Source organism: Corvus brachyrhynchos, unplaced genomic scaffold (assembly GCF_000691975.1).
Source record: "Corvus brachyrhynchos isolate BGI_N302 unplaced genomic scaffold, ASM69197v1 scaffold30, whole genome shotgun sequence".
NCBI classification, from domain to species: Eukaryota; Metazoa; Chordata; class Aves; order Passeriformes; family Corvidae; genus Corvus; species Corvus brachyrhynchos.
This window is the reverse complement of record NW_008235742.1, coordinates 1,014,634-1,015,233: the sequence shown is the minus strand read 5'-3', so window position 1 is coordinate 1,015,233 and position 600 is coordinate 1,014,634. Positions and strand designations below refer to the sequence as shown.

The 600-nt window shown below is 63.8% G+C and overlaps 1 protein-coding gene across 1 annotated transcript in view; it reads left to right on the top strand.

Moving 5' to 3' along the window:
• JUP (junction plakoglobin) overlaps window positions 1–600 on the top strand; it is an 8,266-nt gene that overhangs the window by 3,213 nt on the left and 4,453 nt on the right. The window contains exon 6 of the mRNA XM_017746551.1: window positions 234–337. Within this exon, the coding sequence (XP_017602040.1) occupies window positions 234–337 (104 nt within the window). The remainder of the gene's footprint in view (window positions 1–233; window positions 338–600) is intronic.

Sequence of the window (600 nt, the reverse complement as noted above, 5' to 3'; positions counted from 1 at the left end):
GGATTCCTTCTGTGAAGGCTACTGAGGCATGTTCCTGGCACTGTGTGTGGGCAGGATCCATCCTGGCTGTCCGAGAGCTCTTCACACACCACGTTTGGCCTCTGCCAAGCCATGAGACTGCTCCATGTACAGGAGCAGTGGCCAATGCCCAGCCCATGCAGCCCTGCTGCCGCTCACTCGTCCTCCTGCTGGTATGGCTGAGGGTGCTCACAGGGCTGTCCCCTTCCCTGCAGGTGGCATGCAGGCATTGGGCAAGCACCTGACCAGCTCCAGCCCCAGGCTGGTCCAGAACTGCCTGTGGACCCTGCGGAACCTTTCTGACGTGGCAACCAAACAGGTGAGTCTGCGGGACCCCTGGCTGTGCTTCAGCGCCGCATTTCGGAGCCGTGGCCGTGCCGGGTGCTGGGCTGCTCATGCCAGGCTGAGTCCAAAGCTGTGTGTTCCCCGTTCCATGAGCTGCAGCAGCACGTGTGCCTGGCGGGGTGAGGGGATGCCCCACTGTGCCCAAGTTACCCTGCAGCAGGGCTTGCCCTGCCTCACGGTGGGCTGCTCACTGCCCGTGGCCCTGCCAATGCCAGCTGGCTGCCAGCATTCCCGCGG